General features: G+C 49.0%; 1 protein-coding gene across 8 annotated transcripts in view; it reads left to right on the top strand.

Annotated features, from left to right (window-relative positions):
* Positions 1-1,720: 1,720 nt before the first annotated feature.
* ANK1 (ankyrin 1) overlaps positions 1,721-22,859 on the top strand; it is a 70,206-nt gene continuing 49,067 nt past the window's right edge. For all 8 annotated transcript variants that reach the window (XM_026082875.1, XM_026082880.1, XM_026082876.1 and 5 more), the window contains exon 1: positions 1,721-1,861. In XM_026082875.1, coding sequence (XP_025938660.1) covers positions 1,736-1,861 — 126 coding nt within the window. In that variant the 5' untranslated portion in view covers positions 1,721-1,735. The remainder of the gene's footprint in view (positions 1,862-22,859) is intronic.

Genomic DNA, 22,859 nt, shown 5'->3' with positions numbered 1-22,859 from the left:
TTCATTCTTTATAGGATTCCATAAGCCTTCTATATACTCTCACCCATCACACTATAAAAGCTACAGGGAGATCTTTTTTCTGTTTTTAGCACCCTTCTTGATCTGTGGATGGAGCAAGAGAAGCAGAGGAACCACAAAGAGGAAAAGATGCAGGAAATTATGGAGGAAAACTTACTCAAACAAGCCTCTTGGGCAGAAAAGTGTCCTATATTGTCTGTGCGGTTAAGTCTGCATCTCCCAGGCTGCTGCCAGCCTGAATGACCTGGGAGTGACTGTCGAGTACTTGCTGAGAAAGAGCTATTAATCCCTGCTTGCCTATGTTTTGGCAGCAAAAGGGACCCTTTCTGTTCAGAATAAGGTGGGCTGTGCCAGAAAAATGTAGCACGTGCAGGGCTTCCAGCTGGGCAGGTGAATGGTGATGCTCCTGAGGTTCTGGCCATGCCGTGGGTTCGCACATGGTGGGGAGGTTTTTCAGGAGAACAGGGGCTGAGCTGATAGAGGTAGGGCTGCTCGGAAGTGTCTGAATAGTACAGCACATTCTGTCAGGTCCCATTATCATCATGACCAGAGTCCACCCCAGTTTTATCCTGGTCCCCTCACACTCTGAGGCTGTGTGGAGGAATCTAAGTTACACCTCCAGGCCTGAGTCACTGACTTCCAACATGCAAACTGTTTGTGCTTTGGAGAGGCAGCTGCAGGTGAAATGTATGGATGTGTGTGGAAAAGGGGTCGCTGACCCTCCAGGAGTGCTGGTCAGGGGTCCTTGGACAGGGCTTGAGTTCTGGTGGTGCAAGGGTGGGCATGAGCTGGTGGCCCCAGTTTACTTTTCTGGTGCTGTGTAGTCAAAGAGCAGTCTGAGTTCCTGGTTTCTGACTCCCATTCACAGCCAAGATCCCTCCCCTCCCCTTGCTGCTCACTCAGTGGAGGGATGYGAGGAGGGAAGGATGCTGTTAAGCTGCACTTCGCTCCAGTACTTGGCACATCCTTTGCAGTATTGGCTGTTTTCTGAGCAGAGATGTTGCCTGCCTTCTGACAGTGTGCGGCGATTCCCTATTACTCCCCTTGAAAGGAGCTGCAATCATAAGCCAGAGAACAAGCGAGCGATGCGGCTGCTGCACAGAGAGTGACTGAGAGGGAGAGAATGGGAGAGACTGGAATATGTGCCTGCCTCAGCAGCACTGCAGTGGTAAAGCCACCGACTAACTACATGCCGGTTACTGCTCATAATGCATTGCTACAGGGAGCTCAGAAGTCAAGATGAAATGCATCGGCCTTCTCTTTCACTGCTTCTCTATTGTCATCATGCATTAATTGCTGAGAGTTATTTTTCCTCCTGTGGCTGACTGCCTGCATCTCTTCTTGCACTGCAGGGGAGACAGTGAGGGAGAGAGCACAGCACCAGCCAGGTGTCCTGTCCCACAAGAAGGATTCTACATGATGTGCCAGTGCAGTCGGGGGCTGCTGCAATGGTGCACAGAACCTCTGGAACAGCTGGACTTAAGATTATTAATGTTTTATAGAGGTGTCCTGGACTCCATCTAGCAATTAGCTCGAGACATCGGCTGCCCTTTGGGGCTTGTAGTCTGCTCTCCATCTTCCTCTCATTACTGGTTTTGCACTCATCTGGGTCGGCAGCTTTTGAGCTAGAGAAAGGGACTTTCTTGGCCAGGAATTGGAGGGTGCTGCGTGGTGAGTGCAGGTGTGAGCTCTGGAGAGAACTGCAGCCTGACCAGCCATGGCTCAAGCAGCTAAACAGCTGAAGAAAATCAAAGATATTGAGGCTCAGGCTCTGCAGGAGCAGAAGGAGAAGGAAGAATCCGATCGCAAGCGCAGGAACCGCTCTCGGGACCGGAAGAAAAAGGTAAGGGGCACCGGAGCAGGCAGCCTTATGTTCAGATTCCTGTGCTCGTGGTAGTGGGTGCAGTTTGCTGGGTGGGGGGGTGGGGAGGGGGAGCCAATTCCCTGTACAGATCTACATGCTTCAGTCTGCCAAGCAGAGGACAACTTTGGGGGGCAGCAATCTGCTCTTTACCCTGACAGCTTAGAGAGGGGACAGAAGAAGGAGGGTGAAGGGAGAGAGGAAGCAAAGGGTTTGTCAAGGCAGCTCGGGAGCCTCACTCGGCCCAGTTCCAAGTCAAGCCTTTAATAATCTACCAGTAACAGATTTGATCTCCAAAGTAAAATTTCTGGCTTCTAGTATCATGCAGCTTCCCAGAGCCACTCAGTTTGAAGAGTGGAAGGGCAAGAGACCTGCACCCCTTTCTCTAGTGAAGAAGTGTTTTTTAATGACCACCCCATGTCTTGCTTGAGCTCTACCAGGACACTGAAACCAGGGTACAGTGAAAGCAGACCACTGAAGTAGAAAGAGCAGTTTTATGCAGGGGACTGTGAGCTGTGCCACTACTTTAGGGAAGGATGTGTCTGTGAGTGGGACACAGGTCTTCCCTGACAGCAAAGACATGTTACTTGCTGGCAGCAGGTGAGTGGGGGGTCAAGAGCAAGAAGAGGTGTCTCTCCCCTCTGCTGACACGAACATGCTGGAGCCTTGGGTCCCCCAGTTGCTCCAAGCGGCAGCTCCTCTCTGAAAAGTCACTGCCTGTTTGCTTGTCAGCTTCCTGCAGGAGCAGGCATGGGGCTAGGAGAGTTTTGCTGCTCCTTGGAGACCTCTTGAACTGAATGCTTTTCTCAGCACAGGGTCTAGGGACGTATGTGCTACACCAGTGCAGAGGGGCAATGAGGAGAGAGGTAAAACCAAGGGAAATCCAGAGTGTATGTGAGAAGAGGTTGCAGTACGGGGGTGCCTTGGGTGGGCTCCTGCTCTGCATTTAGCAAAAGACTTGGAGACTTCCATGTGCCCTCTGCAAGCAAGGGCATTACAGCAGTGCRCTACTGCTCAGAGCCTATCAATAGCTGCTCCTGGACAGCCCTGAGAAGTGCCCTGCTGAGATGAAAGGGATGGGCACTGCTAACCAGCCCTCAGGCTTTTATTTTTCCTGCCACACTGCTGGACAACTGCTGGTTCAGGCTGTCTGGCCAGTGCGCTCTTGCCCGGGGCCAGTGCAGAACACTGGAATTCTTAGATTTCATCCCTTTTTCTGTAAAGGCTTGCTTTGTGTGGCTTTGAAAAAAATCACCCTCTCTCCCTCTTTGCCCCACCCAGACACACAACATAAGTGTGTCTTGGTGACGAGTTGGGAGATCCAAAGATGCCTGTAAAGTRACTGGAGTTCCTCAGATGGAAGGCACTGGGAAGGGCATCCTGTTGCTAGTTCCTTGTGAGGGACCTGAGTTGCACTTGCTGCTAAGACACACTGTGACACAAGGAAGGAAGCTGGAGAAACACCACTAAATAAACCCAAATGGGTCTGGTTTCCTGGGATGGGATGGACCTTATAGCCATGAACAAGCCTTGTTTATAGTGTACTGTTGGGGTTTGTTGCAGCATGGGGAGAAGTGAGCAAGGTCTCCTTGGAGAACTTGGCAGGGCTCTGGCACACTGAGGAGGAGTGGATCTTTAGCTACCCCTTCCAGAGTGGTAATTCCCAGGAGCATACTCTGGCAAGGGAAGCCTGCCTACCTCTCAGCTCAGTGATTACAATCAGGGTAGGCAGAATCCCTGTTCACCTGCCCCTTCCTCTTGGGACCAAAGCTGGGCGTAAGGGTGTTTTCTGTGTGACTTTATGCCAGACCATTTGACCAGGGCAGCCCAGGATGGCTGTGTCTCTGCAGAGAGCAGTGAACTTCTGGGAAGTCAGTGGAAGCATTCAGGACAGAAGTGAAATCTGCAGACAGCAGTTAGGGCCTTGGCTGTGGGTCTTTCAGCTACCATGATGCTATCATGTCAGATGCTGCCTTCCTCAGTGATAGCTGCTTGCTGCACACAGATTCAAGGCTCATCCCCCCAGGGACTCTTTTGTTCCGTGCTGGTGGAACAGCTTGTCTCTTATGTTACCAGAGGGCTGTAAAGGGGGTCTGGTGTGAAGAACTAGCAAGCCAGGAGATTTTGCTGTAGGTCCAGCTCTCTCTCCTTATCTCCCCCTACCCCAAAGCCTGAGTGTCTCTGGTGACAGTGGTTTATCCTACAAGTCTCCTTGTTGGCATCAGGCTGGGGAATGCATTCAGAATACCAGAATGCATTTGAATTTCCTGTTCTATTTTGCTGCAGCAGCTGTGGGGATTTCATCTGTGTTAGTCTGGGTGTCTGGTTGGTGCCTTGTGAGTCTGCATCGGGCTCTGACAGCGTGTAATGTCTGTGCAAAAGGCCTCTGCTTCAAAAGGCTCCTGCACTGGCACCTGGAATGGATTGAACTGCTGTTGTGTCATGGGGTCCTTCTGTTTCTCCGCCTGTGCCTGACTATTGTCCCTTGCTTTGTATGCAGATATAGGTATAGGCTCTTTGGGGCAGAAACTGTTTATTTGCTCTATGTTTGCACAGTCTGGCATGTCAGTGTCTCAATTTATGACTGATCCCACCATGTGCCACTGCAATGCATTTTGTGTTAATAGTAGAGAAGTAACCTGTGATCCAAGGAGGTGCTAGCATAAGGCAAAGCTAAAGGAAGGAGACTATGTCCCCGGAACAAGTTTCTTCTCATTCCATGTAAGCTGACGTTATGCCTTGGGGCATGAGAGTTTTGTATCCTTTAGCATTTCCAGCCATTTTGGTGTGGTTGTATGTGCCCCCTGAACTGCCCAAATTAGCAGTTGGGGGTTGAATCCTGCAGTCCCTTGTGTCCTGTTATATCTGGAGGCAGTGAGTTCTGTTACTTAATTCTGTGTTGCCCCAAAACCTTCTCCTTGGACCAAGATTATATTTGTTGCTTTTTAGTTTCCATGGCAATTCCTTGGCTTTTGTTTGGAGAAAATGAAACAAACACCTGACTGACCTTGTCCTTCCATTTTCCTGTCATGTCCCTCTCATTTGTCTCCTCAGCACAGCGACAGTCCATGTACATAACCTTGCCACTCCTCCAGTATTCCCTGTCCCCACCTTAGTAACCCAGATGATGAGAGCTAATGTATGATTTGACAGGGTCCACGTCAAGGATATAAGGAACAGTATTTTGTTACTCACCTCTGCTCTTTGTGCAGCCTAGCCACACGAGTGCCCTGGGGATGAGCAGTCTGTTCAACAGCCAGACTCTTCCTAGGAGTGTTCCCAATCTGTGGGCTTTGCAGTGTGGTTGGAGTTTGCCTTAGTCTGAGGATGGCCCCAGAGAGCCAGGTTTCAGTATAGCCTGTTCCATTACCACATTTAGCAAAAGTGCTGAACTAGCATAAAGTGTTGGTGGCTTTTTAGGATGTGCTGCGGGCAGACAGGTGTGACAGAGTAGCCCATGAGCAAAGGAGCATATGAATTAGATAATAGAAGTTCACTGCCATTAGAGAACTTGCCAAGCACCATCTAGGATGGCTCCTAGCTCCAGACCTCTAGGTGTTTTGTTTAGATGGCCAGTCCACAGCCCCTCAGTTACAGCTGCTGTGCTGCGTGTGAAGTCTCTGATGTGGCCAGCTATGCTGACAGTGAGGCAAGTGGTGACTGACAGTATCGGTATCTGGTTTTTGGATCCAGCTATCTGTCATTTTGTGTGGTTCTGGGTGATGCTGTTGGCGTAAAGAACACTCCTTTCACTGTGGTTGTGCGGTGGTCACTTGAGAGGCAGAAAGCCTTCCCTCAGAAGTCGCAGAGAGCGCTTAAAAGATACAGCCCTGCCTTCTGCAGGATTAGTGGGGGCAGCACAGCACCTTGTGAGAACGTGGTGTTTTGGCACAGCTGTAAGCTCATCTGTGAACACATTATGTCAGTACAGTGTTATTCAGTTCTTTTGCAGTTGTATGTAGCTTCTTGTTGTGGTTATATATTAAAGTCAGAAAATGGACTGAATCCTTTCCAAGGAGCTCTGGAAGCAATAAGGGAGCTCCCTAAATGAGTTGCTAGAAAGGGCCCAAGAGGTGTAACCTCCACACTGGAGTTAAGACCAATAGCACTTCAGTATGAGTGACAGTGCCAGTAATCTCCAAAGGACACCTCAAGTGCACAGGAGAATGTGTGTGTGCCATTCGTGTGCAGTATAACTCTGGCTGCTATATTAAAAAAACAATTAGCCAAAAGCTCAGTAGCTGACAATTTCAGTGGCAATTGCTATCAGTGTTTAAATGATAAGCTGTTAGTGTGAAAGATGTTATACATCCTCCCGATATGTTCAGGGTAAGTTTTGCTTGGACATAGTAGTGTGGTGTAAGAAAGAGAGCACAGCACATGCACTGAAGTCTGAATTTACCACTGTTTTTTTTTTTTTTTGAGTGATGAGGAACAAACCCCTTCTTTTACCTTTCCCCCCTGTCTACCTTGTTTTGCTTGCAAGTGTCCAAGAGTAAGACAGTCACTTGCTATGGATTTGTACAGCACCTTGTGCAGTGCAGTCTTGAATATTGAAAGAAAATGATTCCTGATAAGAAATTCTCTGCATAAAACTCTTTCCCTTGTTTGTAGTTGTCCGTTTCCTGGAAACAGAACACAAACCAGTTTGAGGGCTCATGGCTCTCCGCAGTATAGACTGGCACCCATGCTTCATGCAGTGCTTCTTTTACAGGCTGTAGCAGGAAATGTTTTAGTGCTCGCTATTACAAACTGAAATACATCACAGCAGGAGAGGCTGGGAGGATGCTTCAGATAAGGGAGACAAGAAGTTGTCAGACAGGGCTTGATGGAGAAGAGGAGAGACAGAGAGAGGCTTTTCTGTTTGGGAGAAACTCTTGAGGAGAAAGTTCTTCCACCAGCTAGGAAGAAATGATGGGAAGGAGCAAACAGAGCACTTAGCGGCAGCAGATGGGCTGACCCCCTTTCTGTTCTTCAGCATGAATAGAGAATATTTGTAAGGAATAACTGTGAACATAACCAGTTGGCATCAACTTTCGGAAGAAACTCCAATCTGAGGTGTGTGAAATGAGTTGGGAGAGAGGCTAGATCAGGATGAGCAGCTCTGAGGAGAAAGAGGTGGTATTGAGGGTGCTCATTCTTTTGCACAAAAGAATTTTGCTTCCTTAGGGAAGCAGAGAAGTGTGGGAAAGAGAACAAGTCAAACAGGGTTTGGTACAACAGCCACAAGTTCAATCAGACGGGAGCAATGATGTTTCCTTAAATGTAGGACTACCAACGGTTACATAGGGTGACCACACTTGTGCTTGGTGTATTACAAGCTGAAGAGCTTACTCATCTGCAGTTTGCTGATGAGCTGTATCAAGGTGAAACCTGAGGTCAAGCTTAGGATCCCTGACGTGTAAAATCCAGACACCCCTGTCAGAATTATGCAATAAGCACATGAGAAACTGGGGTGAGAAATGGCTGCTGGAGTGCTGCCAAGGAGAGGCCACTAGGGCTATTTTCTGTGCTTGCCTGCCATCCTTTCCAAGGGCCATCATTAAGCAGCAGCCTTTAGCTTGCACTAGGTTTAGAGAGGCTGCACAGAAGAGTGATGGACAGAAGAAGAGCAAAGGATTTCAGCAGACCTGGGCTGCAGAGAGCTTAGAACATCCCCAGGATGAGCCTGGGCTTCTGAGAAAATTGTGCACTTCTCCCATGGGTGTCTGGCCTGACACAGTTGCTGGACTGGACTACCTGGATTCCCACATTCAGTGGCAGTAGGTCCTGCCAAAGATGCGAGATGGCTATCCGTCACCCAGGACTGCAGTGGCTGCTGGGAGCTGGGTTGGTGTCTCACCTGCAAGCTGGAGCTTGTCAGCAAGAGAAAGGACCATGCCACCTGCAGAGTCTCAAGCACAGAGCTGCTTCACCTTCTTTCTCTGCTTGCTCCTAGAGCAACAGCTGCAGTGGCAAATTCTGTCATCTCCATCAGACAAAATTCCTCCTGCCCAGCTTTGGGTTGGCTTGGCACCAGGGTGAAGTAGAGAGCACTGCGGATGCTGAAGCAGGTGAAGCCAAGAGATTTTCCTGACTGGTCTTGCAGCCCAGTGCTTGGATCTTAAATTCGCTTCTGGCTGTGCCCACACTTTCTTGCAACGGGATGTTGGAAGTTTGGACATACCAGCTCTAACCTCTCATCTGGCATTTTGTCATTACCACCCTCTCTCTGAAGGCTGTCCCTGCAGGGAAGAGCAGGATATGAGAGCCTGGAGCCCTCAGCAGCTTGGGAAGAACAGGGAAGTGAGACACTGTGGGAGGCCCGCTGGGGTCAGTAGTCCCATTAACTGACCCTGCACTGAGAAGCAGCAGGGAGGAGAAGCTGAGCAGGGAAAAACAGTGTTGAGGTGCATGTATGCTATCTCACTCGAGGCAGCAGCAGCACAGCAAGAATGGTGGTTTTACAGACACCTTCCATTGGAAGTTAACCAGCTGGTGGGATGGGACAGCACTGAAGAAAGCACCTTCAGGACCACATGAGATAGGAACTAGTCTGTTAGGACAGAAGACACCCCAGCCAGGCTCCAGCTGTCAGCAGCAGCTCTTTGCAGCCAGGACTGGGTACTCCAGTACTCTGTCTGAAGCACTTTTTCACAGAGGAACTGGTATCTTCTGCCTGCAGCATGATGCTACAGTGCAGTGGCGGGGAGAAGGAACATGGGATATCGGGATAGCCAAAGCCTTTGAGACTCAGGGAAGCCCTAGCTTTACCATCCTGAGTGTAACTGGATGGGCATGTAGACAGAAAATTAGACTGTGTGCCTAGGAGTGGGCTCAACCATTAGCCATCTAGCAACTATGTGGGCTTTAAAAGCATTTTGCAAACTAAAGGACCATCTTAAGAAATCTTTCCATGGGTTCTGTGTGCATTAGATTCAAGGCAGCAGTACAGTGTTGCATCTGCTGTGCTACAAATATCCAGCACATAAATGGGGGCAGGGAGGTAGTTCTGCTTGCTGGGAAGGTGAGTGTTTTGCAGACACAACTGCTGTCAAATGGGGCAAGGCATGAACTCCTATACAGGTGCTGCAGTGCTCTGAGTGATGGAGCAGCTGTGGAGGATTTGCACCCTGCCTCTGTCTGCGCAGCATGCCAACGAGGAACTGCTTTGTGTGAATACAAGGTGACTGTGACTGCCCCAAGCTCTGTCAAGGTTGTCGGGGAAGCCAGTCCCGTCAGGATTAGGGGGGATGACGTCAGCTGGCTGCACTGTTGGGAGATTCAGACCTCCAACTTGGAGAAGCTTCATAAATATTTAGTCTGTGTTTCAGGCTGTGCTGAGAAGTCCTGGGGCTGTGCATTCTGTGTGTGACAATGGCTTCCTCTGATGCTGTTTATCTGACCTGCCACTGGAGTCCTGTACAAATGGAAATGCAGACAGGGTTAAAGATAGCATCAGTGATCTGCTTTATTGCACTCCATTGCAGACTGAGGCCTATAAAGGGACACTTTTGCCTCACCCCACCCAGGTTCCCACTCCATTTCCCCCCTCCCTCTCCCAGTATGGAATTAGTAGGAAGAGGAGACTGTTTCAAACTCCCCTTTGATTAAATGCTTTGTCTGATTTCAGCCACTGCTGCTTGCAGTCACCCTCTAGCAATTTCCAGTAGGCTGCAATACAGCATGCACTGGTTATAATRGGAGCATCTGTGCTCCTGGCATTTGTGTTTTCTTTCCAGTGATTGCATTAAGTAAGGGGGAGGGATGGCAGAGGACAGCATGTGGCATATTTGTGTGCAGGAAGGGAAATGGCACTGCAGAAATTAGACTGCTCTTAATGCTCCTTTGCAGTGGGGAGGTTACAGAGACTTGTGGCTGAGCATGGGATGTTGCAATGGGCATAGACCAAGACCTCTCTCAAACTGCTCAATTAAAAAAACAGCGCATTTGAACAGTGGCAGGTTCCTCTCTTGGGTTTACCACCTTCTTCTTTCACTGTCTGCCTTGCCCTTTGCAGGATGCAGTGCCCAAAGAGCCTAGTCTCTTAGATAATGCGAGCTCAAGTATAGCGGCTCACGTTTGCCTTAGGAAGTCCATTCCTTTCCCAGCAACTGGTTGTCCACAAATACTAGAGTCAGTTGTAAGTGAAGAACAACTTGTCCATGACTTTAGCTAGCAAGGCATTTTAGACCCTCGACCTCTGTTCTCTCCTGGCATTTCCAGGCAGGAGGAAAATGTAGTGCCAGTGATGGGAGGGGGACTGGCTGGTGGACAAAACCTGAACAGAATATAGGCCTCTGGATGGGAGGGGCATCAGGTCAGAGCAGACCCTGCTGCAGCAGGGCTAGCTGCTAGAGGGAGAGGACACTGAAAGGAAGCTGGTGCCAGTCTGCACTGCTGCTCTGCAGGCTGTTAAATTATTCAGGTAATGATGTCTACTATGCTCTTGGTGAGCCCACCAGATACCAGGATATTGGAGGGGGTGGGGAATGTTTGAAACATTGCAGCATTCAGAATTCTAATTCACGAGCAAGTTCTTTCAGTCTGTGMCCTATCTTGAGGGCCCAGTCCCCCACTGTTCTGTGGGTAATAGCCAAGGTGCTGGCCAAACAGGACACTTGCTGTGTCCATGAAACGAGACCCATCTGGCTTGCAGAGTGTACCCCCAGGAGAAGGCAAGGCAAAGGACTGTGCCCCTTGTGAAAGTCCTGTGCTTGACGGCTCATGGAGCTGTTTATTCACTGTAGGAAGCTGACTGTAGCATGCTGCAGCTGAGGCACCGCAAGTTAGAGCTGAGCTCAAAAGAAAGCAGCTTTAGAGAGTGCTAAAATTAGAAGTTCAGTCTGAATTATGCTAATTTGGTTTAATTGTCTAAGTATGTCAAGGTTCTTCATAAATGTACCCGCTCTGTGCCAGTCTGGGAAGGTGCAGCATCACTGGGGGCGTGATGGAGGGATAGGTCAAGGATTGCAGGGGCTTCTGGGTTCCCTGCCCTACTTGTATCTCTGTAGCAGTCCTCATTGCTAGCTCTCAAAAGGACATGAGTTTCTGAAAACATCASCCCTGGACTGGATAGACCATGTTAAAGTCTTAGATGAGCAGAGGGCAGCTTCCTATGAGCAGGGAAGTTCCTGACGTCTCCCTCCCCTTTTAAGGGGACTGCTCGGCACCCCGGAGCCCTCTGAAAATTCACATTGCCATTTGCAGCTGAACTGTGTCATGCTTTGAGCCACAATGCTGCTGACAGCAGCAAAATCCAAGCTCCCTTCCTATTTGTGAACCAAATTTTGCTGAGTGGCTGAAACATTAAGCCAGAGCCATACATTTCTATGCTGGGGCTGCAGGAGTAGGGGACTATGTTAAATCTAGGATTTATTGCAGCCTGTACAATTGTTAGTGAAAAAAATCTGCAGCAGAAACAAAGCAGCAGGTATTCACCAAAGTGTTTTGGGAGGTGGAGGCAGAGAATGCAGCAGCAGGAGAGCGTTTAGAAAACGGCTGAGTTTTCTATATTTGTACAAAGATGAGAGAAGAGGAAAAGGGAGTGTGCATGCGTGTGTGTGTGTGTCCAGGTCACTGAGAAGCCTCCTGTTTAGGCAAAAAGGTACTGCAGGAAGACAAAAAGTAGAAATGAAGGCTACAGTTCTTTACTGCAGCATGCTACTGGGCCTTTTCAGGGCTTGTAGGATGTGTTTGCATGCATATGTTGGACCTCTTATCTGGGAAATGCAGGGAACAGAGGGGTAAAACCTTTTGCCTCTATACCATAGAATATAAATTATGTTAGGTCTTTAACATGTCTGATGGTCTCTTCAAAGGAATTGAATCGTGAGTAATTACACCTTTCACAGTGTCATTTGTCCAGAAAACCAAGGCTTCCAGATACTCTACAGGAAATGCATAGTGTATTCAGGGTCCATTTAGTTCTGTCATGATGCCATGCCTGGAATAGGGAGTATTGCGTCTTTCTCAGGACTTGCTGATTGCAGCACAAAACAAAGAATAAGATAAATGCTATGAAAATGTGCTGTTGTGGTGGGCGAATTTGAGACAGGTGTGGGGTGAGTTAAGGACAATTTCAGCTGTAATTGTGACCTTCCTGACTTTCACATTACATCTCTGAACACAGGAGAGATACTGCTCCTTTCTGCAGACTGCCCTGTGATCACTATGCAGATATCTCACTGCTGGCTGTAGGCAGCAGAGGCATTGGTCTGTCAGTGCGATTGCTCCATCTAGATCCTGTTCCAACTCTATCACCATGTCATCCGGCACTTCCATGGACCTTGAGGCAGCACAGATCTCTGCCATCCTTATGCACTAGATAGGATACACCCTGAGGGTCCACCATCTATTTTAAGTGACATATTGGGGAATAGAAGAGGGGAGTGTCTGTGCTGTCACTTCAGAACAACTGCTCAGCTCTCTGATTGACTGAACCAGCCTGTGGTCACACATGGTCTCAGAGCCTTGCCTTGGACGAGTGTTGTGGGAAACTCCAAGGCATTTGACCCTTTCTTCTCCAAACATGCTGCAATTAAACTCAACATCTTTTTAGATACTTCAGCAACTCTCTCTCCCTCTCTGTCCTCAGCTGCAGACACTGCCTCCCAGGCCTGAGGTGCTATGTCCTAGTGTGCAAACATTGCTCTGCTTGGAGAGAACTGCTCTGCTCAGCAGTAAGTGCTGTTTTCTTCCATAGCCCAGCTCTAAGTGGTTATTTACAGGGCAGCAGTTGTGAATGGCACTCAAAGACTTTGGAATCTCCTGTGCAAACACTGAGGGTCCTGGGCTATTGCAGAATGAATGTGCCATCAACCTGCTAGCTGCTGTCATCTAGCAACCTTGTGGGTAAAGCGTTGGTGAGGTTTTTGTGGAGAGCTTGTCATGCTGCTTCTTGGAACATGCCTTGTCCATGTTGCTGGAGCTACTAGTCTGTTCTGCTGCACCTGCTAGCATCCCTGGTTTAGGAGTTTGCAATGAGAGAGTCTTGTGCTGGTGCTTTGGATGGACATTGAACATGACTGAATTTGTTGGAACTGGAGATTCCAAAACAAGCCATCCCTTTTGCTCCATTATTCTCCATGATCTTTTAAAAACAAAGCTAAGCTGGCATTATCAGCATGTGGAAAGTTTCAGAAACTACCAGCCTTTCTGACACCTCAGATTGGCTTGCTGGGAGAAGCAGAGTCTTAACAAGCAACAAGTCAAGACTGTGAAAATATGTTGGAACACAAGGCAAATTCCTACAGGTCAGTTGTCTGCCTTTTTGCAGGTGTCATGCAAACTGAAGAGATGGAGGAGAAAATGTCCGCTTTGGCCTGTACCTTGCTTCCACTGGACAGGCTCCGTCAGAGCTTCAGGCAGAGATGGGACACCAAGATGGGACACCATCTGAGCTATTTCTTTCATTCATTGTAAAGGGGAGGGGAGCGAAAAGGAGGGGTTCTTCCTTTGGTCTGCTCGGGAATAGGCTGTACTCTGCTGATGACCGAAAGTGTGAGCTTTTACTGTGCGCCGTGGTCATATGCACACCTTTTCCTTTTTTGGGTTCTTACTCTGCTGTTTGAATCAATGTTTTGCTGCAATGACTTCTGTGGACTTGATTATAAGAGTAAATTGTGTGTTCTTAAATAGGATTTTTTTTTTTTCTTTCCTCCTCCATTTGTCTTGTGGTAGATGAAAGTACTCAAGCTGACAGTAGCCACGGGGAATGGGAGTGGGGGGGGGGGCGGGGGGGTATGACGTTCCAGAGAGCTCTCATTAAGGAAAAACTTATCTAACTGGCTTTTGATGTTGGGCTTGCTTTCACTGTGGTGGGGGAAGGTTATGGTTCTGCTTCTCATCTTTCATGCTGAGACAGAAGTTACTCTCTTTGGGTCAGTGTCTTTGGCATGGGGGCATTTCAGCTTTAGGGCAAGAGGCCTGAGCAGAGTCAGTAGGAAGTGCATGCAGGAAGTATTTGCCTGCATGGCATCTGTATTTGGCATGCAGGCTGTAATTTTCTAAGCCCATCCTTCAGCTTTTTGCCTATCAGACTCAGCTCAGCTCAGCTCACAGTGACAGTAGTTTTGGTCCAAGCAAGAATTGCTCAGTGGAGCATGGCATGGCAGCTCTCTTCACACGCAGGTTGGACGTGCCACCGCACTGATGCATAACAACATGTTCCTGTTAAACAGCAGCATGATGGTCAGCAGGCTGACCCTCTTTCTGTGCATGCTGGGAAAAATACTTCCTGTCAAACACACTGTCAAATGTCTACAGTGCTGAGATTGCAGTAAGAGGAGCAGCAGTATCACAGGACAGTGGTCCAAAGTATCTGCTGCCCATCAATACTGAGACACTGTATCAGCAAAAGTCCTTCTCARCACGTGGGAACTCACCCCCATCAATGGTGAGGTATGCCTCTTAGACATGCCGGAAGAGTGCCCCAAGGCCAGCAGCAGCACAGCAAGACATAAACAACATCATGCTGTTCATTGCCAAAATGTGGGACAGCAGCACTCACTGCCTCCTGACAACATAGCAGTAGGGATCAGCTGCACCTCCTTACGGGGTCTCCCAAGGCACCACATGGCACCACCAGCATTGCCAGAGGGGACATGTGGGGAACACTCATTCTGCCTTTCTTGTGCTGCCATGGACTCCATGGGTAAATTGCAGATACTTGGGCAGAAGAGCTGGCATCTTTCACTAGTTCACTTTGCTTTAAAGTCATGCTCTAGAAGAGCTGGGAGTATTGTGGGCATGGGGCAAGCTGATCCAGAGGCTCTGTGCACAGTTGCAATAGCAAAGCGGCTTCCTTATGAAGGAGAGAAATGCTATGGGGCTCAAGTAAGCGGACAGCCAAGGTGCTTCCTTCACTGCAGGATCTGACCAGGAGCTTCAGGCAGCCAGGTGTTGCTGCACTGCCCTCCAGTTACAACTCAGAACAGTACGCATCTCAAAGCAGGAATTAACCTGAGCTGCCAGTTTTACTGGCGTTTCCTTTGCCCTCCACCAGCAGCACCAGGCATAGACAGCATGTGTGTTTTCAGTGTAGGCTGGCATCAGCCTTGCCTCTCACCGCCATCAGATCTGGGAGGCATGCAAACCTCATTATCCTGTGAGCAGCCTGCATGTTGTCTAGCATGTGGGGAGAAGGGCTGGTGTTTTATCACATAGGGCCTCACCTTCATGGCGAAAAGGACAGTCAGAGCTTTGTCTGCTGCGCCATTCCTCTGGCAGACTCCAGTCAAGCACTGCTCAAGAGGCAGAGCCCTGGTCAGAGGGGCACCTGCCTTACGCTTGTTGGTGGCAGCAACAGAGCTTCAGCGAAGAGCTGAGGGTGCCCAGCAGGACCATATTCCAAAACATGGTCAGCAGGTAATGCAGCAAAGCAGCTGTGAGGAAGCCAGTGTGCTCTCCTGTCTCTGCCACAGTGTGCACTGTGGCTAAGATGTGCTTCCCAACCTCCATCTGCTGTCAGGAGAAAATGGCTCCTCTTTTCTTTAAAAAAAGAACTTGGGGAAGCCACGAGAGGAAATAATTAATAGGGTTTTCTTTACTGTTTAATTTCATTCACAGACATGCACAGCCAGGGTATTCACTGTAAAACAAGTGCTTACCCTGCCCCCACACTCCATGAAGTTAAAAGGAGGAAACCTAGAGGTCTTGGGTTCAGCTATCTTTGAGCCTGGTTGCCAGCAGCCCCCATAGTTGCTGTCAGAGTTCCTGTGATGCTTCTCCCAAGAGTGTGTGTGTGTGTGTGGACTGACTCCTCTGTTCAGCCAAATTCCGTTTCAGGTAAAATAGGGTCACAAAGATGATTAAGCGACTGGAGAAACTCTCATATGAGGAGAGGCTGTTCAGCCTGGAGAAGGCTCTGGGGGAATCTTATCCACATGTATAAATATCTGAAGGAAGGGTCTAACGAAGACAGGGCCAGACTCTTCTCAGTAGTGCCCAGTGACAGGATGAGGGGCAACAGACACGAACTGAAACACAGGGTGTTCCACTTGAATGCAGAAAACACTTCTTTACTGTGAGGGTGGTTGAACACTGGCACAGGTTGCTCAGAGAGGTTGTGGAGTCTCCATCCTTGGAGATTTTCAAAACCCGACTGAACATGGTCCTGGGCAACCTGCTCTGGCTGACTCTGCTTGAGCAGGGGATGCTGGACCAGATGGTCCCTTCCAACCCCAACTATTCTGTAATTCTATGTAATTGCATTCTGCTTCATTTAATTCACTTTGCAATTTTAATTGGAGTCAAGTTTCTCCTGTCCCTTAAGTTCTCTGCAGCATTTCTGTGGGCTGCTGAAGGCTGTTTCCTCTTACTCTTGGTATGGTCACATTAGTTTAGTGAGAGGGTGAAAGAACACAGAAAAAAATTTTTGATTGTGAAGTGGGCTTCAAATGAAAGTGGTGGAAAGGGGAGAGTACAGGACAAATGTGTTATCTCTGTAGGAGACTACCTCAGGTTCCTGTGGTTTATGTTGTAATGCAAATTCTGTCTGAAGTCTAGCATAAAACCTCCTCCAATACATAAAGTCTTCCTTGGTGCCTTCACATTTCAGGACTTCTTTGACTGTCCTGAACCACCCTAGTCCGGTAGCTCAGCAAGGGCAGGCATGGTGCAGGGTTGGTGTCTAACATTTCCTGGCACTGGCAGCATCAGTTTCATGCAAAGCCTCAGGGAATCCTGGTGCTAAATGCTAGAAGAGACTTCATCTTCGAAGGTAAAGTAACTGTGCAGTCCTTTGGAGCTTGGAGGTATCCTTGCAATGCAGGGGGATCTCTGTGAGCTGCTGGAGAGGAGATCAAACAGCCTGCTTTTCCTGTGGTTCACGCAACCTGTTTGTCATTTAGAATTGCTTCCTCCTCCTCCTCCTTTGAGGCAATGGGAGATGGGGACATGCTATGCCACGTGCTGCTTGGCTCTGCTGGCATTTCCACAGYCTGTAGCAGCCCTGCCTGTCTCCCCGTTAACTGCTCTGTGGCCAGCACTCCTGTGGTGCTTGGCTCCCAACACTCGCTGATAGCTTGGAGTAACAATATCTTATTTTTGAATCATTTAGTGGGGGATTTTTTTATTAATAATCCAAATTAGCTTGTGAAACAGCAGCTTGTCTGATGTTAAATATTATACTCCACTAAGTGGGTGAGTTGAAGCACAGGGACAACAGTACACTGGTGACGACTCCCTCTGGCAGGAGATGGCAGTGGTGCCTGCTGTGCACAGAACCCCTTGCTCCTTGGAAAGTTTCTGTTGGCAGGGTGGCCAGGTGCCCCTCCGGCAGCTCTGCAGCTCCCKCATGGCATTTTGTACACTTTAAACAGATCAGCACATCAAAGGCTGGTAGAGGCTCTCTCTGGCGTTGCCATGGCAGCAGCAGCTGAGAGGATTTGGATGATATGGATGTTTCTGGGGTGGGACTGCATCACCAGCTGTGTCGGGGCAGAGCAGGGCTGCTGTCCATGCAGCTGTGTCCGGTGTCCTGGCTGGTGCACCAGTGCGCCTGGCACTGCCAGCAGCACGCGGAGCCCTTGCTGCGAAAGGGGCCTGTCTGCCCCAGTTTAGGGGTGCTGTGATGCAGATCTCTGCATCTGCACTGCCCGTCTCAGCGCCCTCCAGTCAGGAGTCCTTCCCACGATGCATCGCGCACGGAAGTAGGTCAGCTGAATTGTGCCCTTAAAAATGCTTGTCTCTTTGCACTGGCTCTTAAGGGAACAGAGGCAGCCAGCCCTGCTGCAGGTGTTAACTCCATAGGTGCCTAGCACCAGTGCGGCGAGTCTGCCCTTAGGGTGTCTGCCCCAGGCACCTCTTCTGTCCCCTGCAGCTCTGTGCTTGTTATGGGGGATTACCAGGAGTAAAAGCAAAGCTGAGCTTTAAACACTGTGAAAATATGGTGTGGGTCTGGCCACTCTCCTACAGCAGCATTCCCAAGGGGTCTGCTGCTGGCCTTCACCGTTAATCTGTCAAGCTGAAATGCCGCGTTTCCTTGGCAAAGTGCCCAACTGTCGTTATTGTGTGCTATAATTGCCACTGGAAATTCAGTGCCGCTTTGTGAGCTCTCCCCTCTCGGGTGCTTCTGGCACCTCCAGCTAATGTCTGCTGAGGGAACAGGCACACGTGTGTGACTTATTCTGACACGCTGTCAGCCAGTGGCCTTTGGGGTACTGTGGTGGGTGCTCAGGAACAGCTAGGTGGTTTGAGGAAGGAGAGTAGGTCATCTCAATCACACCCCTTGCTCCTCATGCTGCTGTAGCTTGGGCAACCAGCTGCCAGTGCTGTGGCCTTGGTGCTGTTAGACAGTGCAGTCTTCAGGAGATTGTGAGGTGGTAATAATATGCTGTAGCATGGTATGCAGTGGATGCAGCACCATTGCCACTGTTAAGTTGCTATGTAATCACCTGAATTAATTACAAACAAACCTGCAACAAAAAGCGCTTTCTGTTTTTGTTGACTCTATGTGCATGGGATTAATGTCTCTGCTTCCTGAAGGCTAGGGCTAGACTTCCAAATGGGCTGCAGACCTGGTGTTCCTACAAGCAGGCGGCTTTCCAACAGAAGTATGTGTTTTCTCTGTAGCATCTAAGGAATGATGCTCTTAGAGTGTGCAAGCACCTCTCTTGCTTGTCTACGAGAAGATGATGTTTCAGGTCAGGTTCCTGTCTCTAGAGGGCTTAGCTTCCATAGCTCTAGCCATGGCCTATAGAACAGGCTTGCTCTAGCGCAAAATCAGACTTTTTCAAAAGCAGCTGCCTGCAAAAGGTCTAATGGGGGATCTGGGGTATGTCTGGTCCATGGGGAGGTTGATTGTCAGGAATTTTGTGTTGTAGCATGTTGCAGTGTTTTTCCAGCCTGTATTGACATTCTCACAATTCTGACCTGGGCTCGAGGGTGGAGGGCAGAGGAGCTGGGGATGCAGTGACTTTGCACACCAGAGAAGTAGAAATGCAGGCACAAGGAAGGTGTTGATAGGAGTGTAGCAAAGACCGTGAAAATTGGTAGAACAAAGTCCATTGCCACTTTGTGTGTTTACCCTGAAGTAACTTTGAGCTGATTCTGCTGCCAGGCTGCAAGAGACCTATGCGAGAACAAAACCTGATCTGTTATGTAGAACAGGAACACTTTGGGGTTCTCTATTGCTCCCTGGACAGTGACTTGCTGTCTCCTACAGACTCTGCCTGGTGCACTGCTCTGCAGTGCAGAATTGGATGCTGAATGGAGAGCAAGAGCTTTCACTTCACTGCCGGCATGCACAAGTTCTCCGGAGTCTACAGCAGGGAAAGCTGACCCAGAAACCATGAGCCTCTGGTCACACTTTTTCTCCCTTTCACTCTACCTGTGTTTTATTCCCTGTCTCTAAAATGGAGTGAATATGTTCAGTTTGTGCTACTCCACTGGTTCAGGAGCAGATCGCAATGGGAGGGGGCATACCTCCTCCCCCCCTCCCACCCACCAAAATGAAGTTTCCTTCGTTTGCAGGGAGCGCTGGGGTGGCTCTCAGCCAGGGTTACAGGCTGACGCAGGGCAAGGGGGATTCAGCACATTCTGGAAGGACTGGGAAAACGAAGGCGCTGGCTCTCACCAGCTCTTGAGAGCAGCCTGCTTCCCGTCACTGTGCACACAACAGCTCACAACTGGGAGCACAGTGAAGGGGAATGAACAAATGTCTCCAGGCTACTTCCTGCTTCCCTACTGTGTCCTTGCTGCTATCCCACATTCTCCTCTCCGGTGGAGGCAGGCCTAATGTGCTTGCTGGAGCAGTTGGAAGTGCCTCAGTACTGCAGTAATGATGTTTCTGGATGCCAGGGTAGCCTCTGTAGATGCTGCGCTGGACTTGCTGAATGTATCAACCGGGGGGATTTCTGGCAAGCCTGACTCCGAGAGCTGGGCCTGCTGCTAGCACAGCAAGGGCAGTTCAGGACATGTGATCTGTCTGATGCATGATCTCTTTGGAAGAAACTGCAGAAGGTCTGAATCCTGCCTGGGGTAGCAAGGCGGACGTGGACAAAGGCAGTGCATCCAGTAATCAGAAAGCTTCCTCCCATCTCTGTGCGTATACTTTTATAGGCACTTTAGGCTGCAGGGCCGATGTGAACACCAAGCAGACTGCTGTGGGAAAGGCCACATTGGGCTTGGCTTTGCAGAGGTCTGTTTGTTCCTGCATTAAGAAGGGCCATGTGAGTTTGTGTGTGGCCTACGAACGTGCACTGCTGGGGTTCCTCCATCTTCTCTCACCACTGTGGTGATCTCCTGCCTTTCTCTGAGCTTGGCTCCTAGCCTCTTTTGGAGGTCAGATAGGCAATCCCTGTACTGCTAGGTCCTCTCCATATCAGGATCACAGCATCCTTCTCTTGAGATTGCTCGGACTGTCTTTTCTTGGTAATGGTGATCCTTGATATTTTCCTCTGAAGTGAAACACCTAATTTCTTCTCTGCTTCATGATCTTGTCTGGGCTGAGCCTGCAAATGGCCCCACTACCCTGCTGATGAGCTCAGGAGCGTTTGTCTAACATTACTGCAGGAAAAAGGGCTGCTGGTCTGGGAGCCCAGCACTTATTTTCAAGCATTTGGATGACATCTGAACAAGAGAACAATACATAATTTGCTAAGTGAGTTACAGGAAGAGATTCCCCTTTTCTCTTTTGCCTTAGTCCAGTGTCCTAGGTGGCCCAGGCTGTAGTGCTGGGTTTTTACAGTACATATTGGGGAAGGAAGGCTAGGGACTTGGTTAGGCAAACAGTGATAGGAGAGACTGCTTGTGTAAGAGCTCTGTGGTTTCCAAACAAAATRTGCCTAAACGAGGACTCACAGGGTAGGTTTGTGAGAGAGATTTTGGAAAAGCCCTTTCTGTGGCACATCTGCTCTGCAGGCTGTAATGCATGTGAGGGCTAGCACTGAGGTGGGTACATGAGTGCTGCAGTGCAGCGCCCAGCGTTGCCAATGCAGTGTCTTGCGCTACCCTGAGAAGCAGGTGAATGAGCCATTGTGGAGCCCTGTGCTGTTGCAAATGTTTCAGGGCTGGTTCATGGTTGCTATGTTGCAGAGTGTCAGTGAGTCCGGCAGTAGGGCAATTTTGTCCGTGCCTATGCTCTGGTGATTGTGACCACTAGAAGCTTTGTTCTGCTTCGAGAGTTCAAGTTGCAGAAGGCATTTGTCTGGCCTGTGAAGAGGAGCGACTGCACTGGTGTTTTGCAGCTGGCAGGGAAAGTTCAGTTTTGGAAGTAAATACCCCCCCACCCCCTGCATGGTAGCTGACAGAGCTTTAGGGGCAGGTTCCAGAGTGAATGCATTCTGGTGTTACTGCTGAGACTAAGGAAAAGTGCTGATGCTGGAGGCATTCAGTGAAAAATGTCAGCTGGGAGAAATAAAATAGTTGATGTCCTTCAATTTTAGAACAATAGTGAGACTCCCATTAACTCTGCTGGGTCAGTGGAGCCCTGTCTTCACTTCTCTTCTGCAGAATTGCTCACTTTCCAAAGTAGTATGAGTGAGTATTTCTGGGACTCTGCTTCTCTCATCCAGAGGCGTCTTATGCAATTCAATTAAACCTTAGGAAAAGCTACTGTGAGATGAAATCATCCTAAATGCTGATCAGTGAGAGCAGGGCTGTGGGCATACAACAGAAATGTGCACATCTCTTCCGTATCATTCATTAATTATCCTTAGATGGAACTCATGGGGTTTAAGATTTCAAGTGGATTTTTCTGCAGATCTGCCAAACTGTTCTTCAGAACATTGCAGTAATTGGAGAAAGGTGCAGACTGCTGTATTGTGAGCAGGATTCAGTGGTGTGGGCTTGGTTCTTGCCGTAAAGTTTATATCATGTCATCCAGGCATGCCTGGGGTGCTTGAGAAATAAATAAATCAATGGTAACTGACCATCAGAACCTGGGATGGATCTGCATGCAAGAAAGCATTTGGCTCGTTCATTTGCTCAGCTAGGTGATCAGCAAATGCACAGGTTTCCCAGGTCCTGGCTGTCTGTGAGGGATTGGACTCTCCTGGAAGGAGTAGGAATGTGCAGTTGCACTCCAGACCTCAGGGCATGAACTTTTCTGCTCCAAAGCTTTGGGTTAGGCCTTTAGGAAGAGCAAAGACTGCAGGATTGAGAGGCTGGAAATGTATTTGCAAAACTGCTCTCTGCAAATTGAAAACAATTACATCTTTTTGGTCTGTTTGTTAAACAAAAAAAACCAAGGTATTGCAGCATTTGTTTGCTTGTCAGCGTGCCTGGCTGTCATGTCATTCACAGTCACTCAGCAGGAGGATTATTGCTCTGAGTGAGTTTCTTAGTGGAGAGAAGAAGATGCTTAGAGCCGGCTTCTCCAGCCTTACAGTACCTGTCTTTCTCAGAGCCAAGCACCGTGGGCAGAGGAGCCATGACCCTTGCCTACCACAATGGAGCTGACCCCTGCTCCTTCTGCTAGCAAGGAATGTCACCAAGAGATGCATGGAGCTAAGCATGAAAAGCCCTCTGACTGCCGCCTCCTTTTGCAACTTCCTGTGTTGGTGTAGAACATGGCCTTAAGCTCAGACACTTACATATGAAGTGCTTCAATTATAGTTTAGGAAACGGGAGAATACAATGGTTTTCCTTCTTCTTTCCTCTCAAGTCTCATTGGGTTGGACTTTTTGTACAAGCGTTAATTGCCTCTGGGTAAAATAACTGCACAGACGGCAAATATGACAATGTTTCTGCTAAATAGTGAAGCATCAAAATAGTCAGAGCTGGAAAGAAAGTAATGGGAAGCGGGATGGCCCTCGTTCTGGACATCTCAGGCCAAGGCAGAATCTGCAGCCTGTATTTTCTGTGTTTGTGGTTGTGGAGGGCCTGTCCTTGACACTCTTTCTGGCCCGTAAGTGGAAGTAATATTCAGCTCTGATTACCGTTCCACTCCCTGAAACTGCTTTCCCTGGCACCTGCCCAGCCCAGGCATCAGTGGTCTCTCTTGGAAGCTTCTTCTCAAGGAGGTYCAGCTATGGGGACCCCTCTGCAGAGAGGCAGT

The sequence above is a fragment of the Apteryx rowi genome, unplaced genomic scaffold, assembly GCF_003343035.1.
Source record: "Apteryx rowi isolate R43461 unplaced genomic scaffold, aptRow1 scaffold_597, whole genome shotgun sequence".
Lineage (NCBI taxonomy): Eukaryota > Metazoa > Chordata > Aves > Apterygiformes > Apterygidae > Apteryx > Apteryx rowi.
The sequence above is the reverse complement of the archived record's forward strand: the minus strand, read 5'-3'. Positions and strand labels throughout refer to the sequence as shown.